This window comes from Montipora capricornis, chromosome 2 (assembly GCF_036669925.1).
Source record: "Montipora capricornis isolate CH-2021 chromosome 2, ASM3666992v2, whole genome shotgun sequence".
In the NCBI taxonomy this organism is placed as follows: Eukaryota; Metazoa; Cnidaria; class Anthozoa; order Scleractinia; family Acroporidae; genus Montipora; species Montipora capricornis.
In genome coordinates, this window is record NC_090884.1 from 42,629,850 (window position 1) to 42,632,349 (window position 2,500).

The 2,500-nt window shown below is 38.0% G+C and overlaps 1 protein-coding gene across 1 annotated transcript in view; it reads right to left on the minus strand.

The window, feature by feature from the left end:
* The window catches only part of LOC138022404 (sushi, von Willebrand factor type A, EGF and pentraxin domain-containing protein 1-like), a 113,319-nt gene extending 112,121 nt beyond the window's left edge, over nucleotides 1-1,198 (minus strand). Inside the window, exons 1-2 of the mRNA XM_068869534.1 lie at nucleotides 1,042-1,198; nucleotides 63-200 (exon numbers count right to left, since the gene is read on the minus strand). Coding sequence (XP_068725635.1) covers nucleotides 63-200; nucleotides 1,042-1,096 — 193 coding nt within the window. The 5' untranslated portion in view covers nucleotides 1,097-1,198. The remainder of the gene's footprint in view (nucleotides 1-62; nucleotides 201-1,041) is intronic.
* Nucleotides 1,199-2,500: the final 1,302 nt, after the last annotated feature.

Consider the following 2,500-nt stretch of genomic DNA (forward strand, 5'->3'; position numbering starts at 1 on the left):
CGCGTGCTTGAGCTCCCTATAAGTCAAAAACCAATTTCAGCTTTTGAGTTATTATTACAAACCTTTCTGTACGCAGCTATAACCGCAATCTCCATCACAAAGACACTCATCTGCAGGATTATCACAGCCAGTTTCTAGATTACAACTTTTCGCGCACCTCCGACTTGGTTGTCGATTGGTTCGTTGGCAATCCGATTGTCCTAATAGAAACAAAACTATTCCCTCATTTAGTGGTTTGTAACCAATCTCTGAAGACACAAATAACAATGGAGTAATTCGCATATTCTAGCGGGACGAACGACTGAAAGGAGCTGATGAGCGTAACTGCGTTCTTTGTGTCAACATGGCGTAACATAACGTGGAAATTATCTTTCCAAAATGTTACTAGGTGAAATGGTAAACATGTACTTCCTCGCCACCCATTTTGATAAATCAATTTCGCTTTTTCTATTTTGTTTTCTATCTTGTCTGTCTTTTTCTGTTTTTAAACAGACCATGCTCTCAAGTGGCATTTTTCATATACCGAAAGATCGGTTAAGATTAAAGGGTGCATGCTGCGTTCGCAGTGTGTGACGTTGAGTCACCAAGTGCTGCTTCCGGTTCAATACCTCTGGCAGGCTTGCGACAACAGCCCTGTTATTTGTATTTCTTTCCAACAAGATTTGTCTTTGATTTTATGCTTTATAGCTGCTCTAAACTAACTGATTAAACTTAGGGTCAAACTTTAAGGAATCTGTTTTACAGGAAGGTTAAAAAATATAGTAACTGATCTACATAAACAAAAAATAGAAAAAGTTACTCATCTTCACTCCACGAAAAGATTTCATCAAGTGATGAACAAATCTCTCAAATGCGAAAGAGAAAGTTCAATTTCGTGGTGAAAAGACTAGTCTACATCGACGCAAAGTAAAAGTTATCGACATTAGCGATATTTAGACACGTTGCTGTGGACAAAAACATAATTAGAACTATGAATCTCCTTCCAAGCCGGGACTGAACTAGACAGCCACGTAACGGTAGCTCCCCTCGATTTAGTCTTACCTTTCGCCGAAAAGAACATTAGCCATACCAAATAAGAAGTCAATAGAATCCTCATCCTGTCTGTCAGCTAATTACAATGTTCAAAATGCGACAAAGAAAGGAATCATGGCTTATAAACAACTGCGTAGCTTTTTTTGTGATTCCAGAAGAGATGACAGTTCTGTCGCTATCATGTTTCGTCTAATACGCGAGGGCTATCATAAAGGTGATGACAATCATGAAATACATCTATAATCACATGTTAGCACCATATGACATTTATTTTTTCAATTTATGTTCCATTGTTGTTGTTGTAGAACTGACTTACGGATGAAAAGTATGAAACGTCCCGGTCATGATAGAATAAAACTGGACACAGCAGTAAAATTCAACAAACGTTTGTAGCAAAGAGGATTAGGAAAGTTCTCTCAAAAGATTTACGGTTATAGGTTCTGCAGATAATCATTGAAATTCTTCAATTTAGCTCTTCGCCTTGGTGGTCTGAGCAGGACACCAAGGCTACACCAAGTATCCCAGCGTTAACACAGGCTACTACACTAACATTGAACTCTACTTAAAACGGTCTGGTTGTACACAGGGACTAAAGTCAGCTATAAAGTTTGAAGCTCGCCCCGGCGCACGACATAACCTAACCTTGTTCTCAGGTCCTTGCCCACTGAACCAAACGAAACGTGGTAGTAAGGAAATGACGCACATTTATATCTATTTTTGATCGTGTTTGTGTCTCAAGGCCAGGCTTATTTCATTGCAGTTTTCTTACTATCTTGGCTCATTCAGCTCGCGAGCAATGAGAGACGTCAGATAGCAACTAGAGAGATGATTTGTGTTCAAAATATTTTCACAGCTTGAAACACTCCTTTTTATTATTTTTTTCTGCTCTGGGCTCCTGCATCCGGCTTAAACATTATTTCGTTACAATGCAATGTGATACATGGTCGAAAACTCCTGCTAGCAGAAGACCTACAAGACGGCTTCGTTTGCACACAAGAAACAGTTGATTTTAGATTCAAATATCAAAGTCAATGGACTGAAAAAGAATATGACGTCACTCCCGTAGAGTTTATTTCTAACTAAACAGCCCTGACGTTCCCTTAAAATCATATGATGTTTTCTAAAGGGTCTCAATGGAGTTACGCTTACGTCCACAAATGAACATAACAAAATACAATTTTCACATCCAAACACGAAGTGTCTCTTAAAGTCTAAGCCTTTGCTACTTTTCAACAATATTAAGAGTAAATCAAGGTTAGTGTTATTAAAATTCGCTTGCATTTGCATCTAATTTGGGGCATTTCAGGACATATCTATGGGGTTAACCGTAAGCCGTGACACTAAAAAAAAAAGATAACCGCTAGGCTTGAAAATGACAAAAAAAAGTAGTAGTTAGCCGTTAAAAAAGAAAAAAAAAGCATTTAGCGTGATTTGTGTTTTTGTTTGAAAAATGAAATAGTGAGTATTT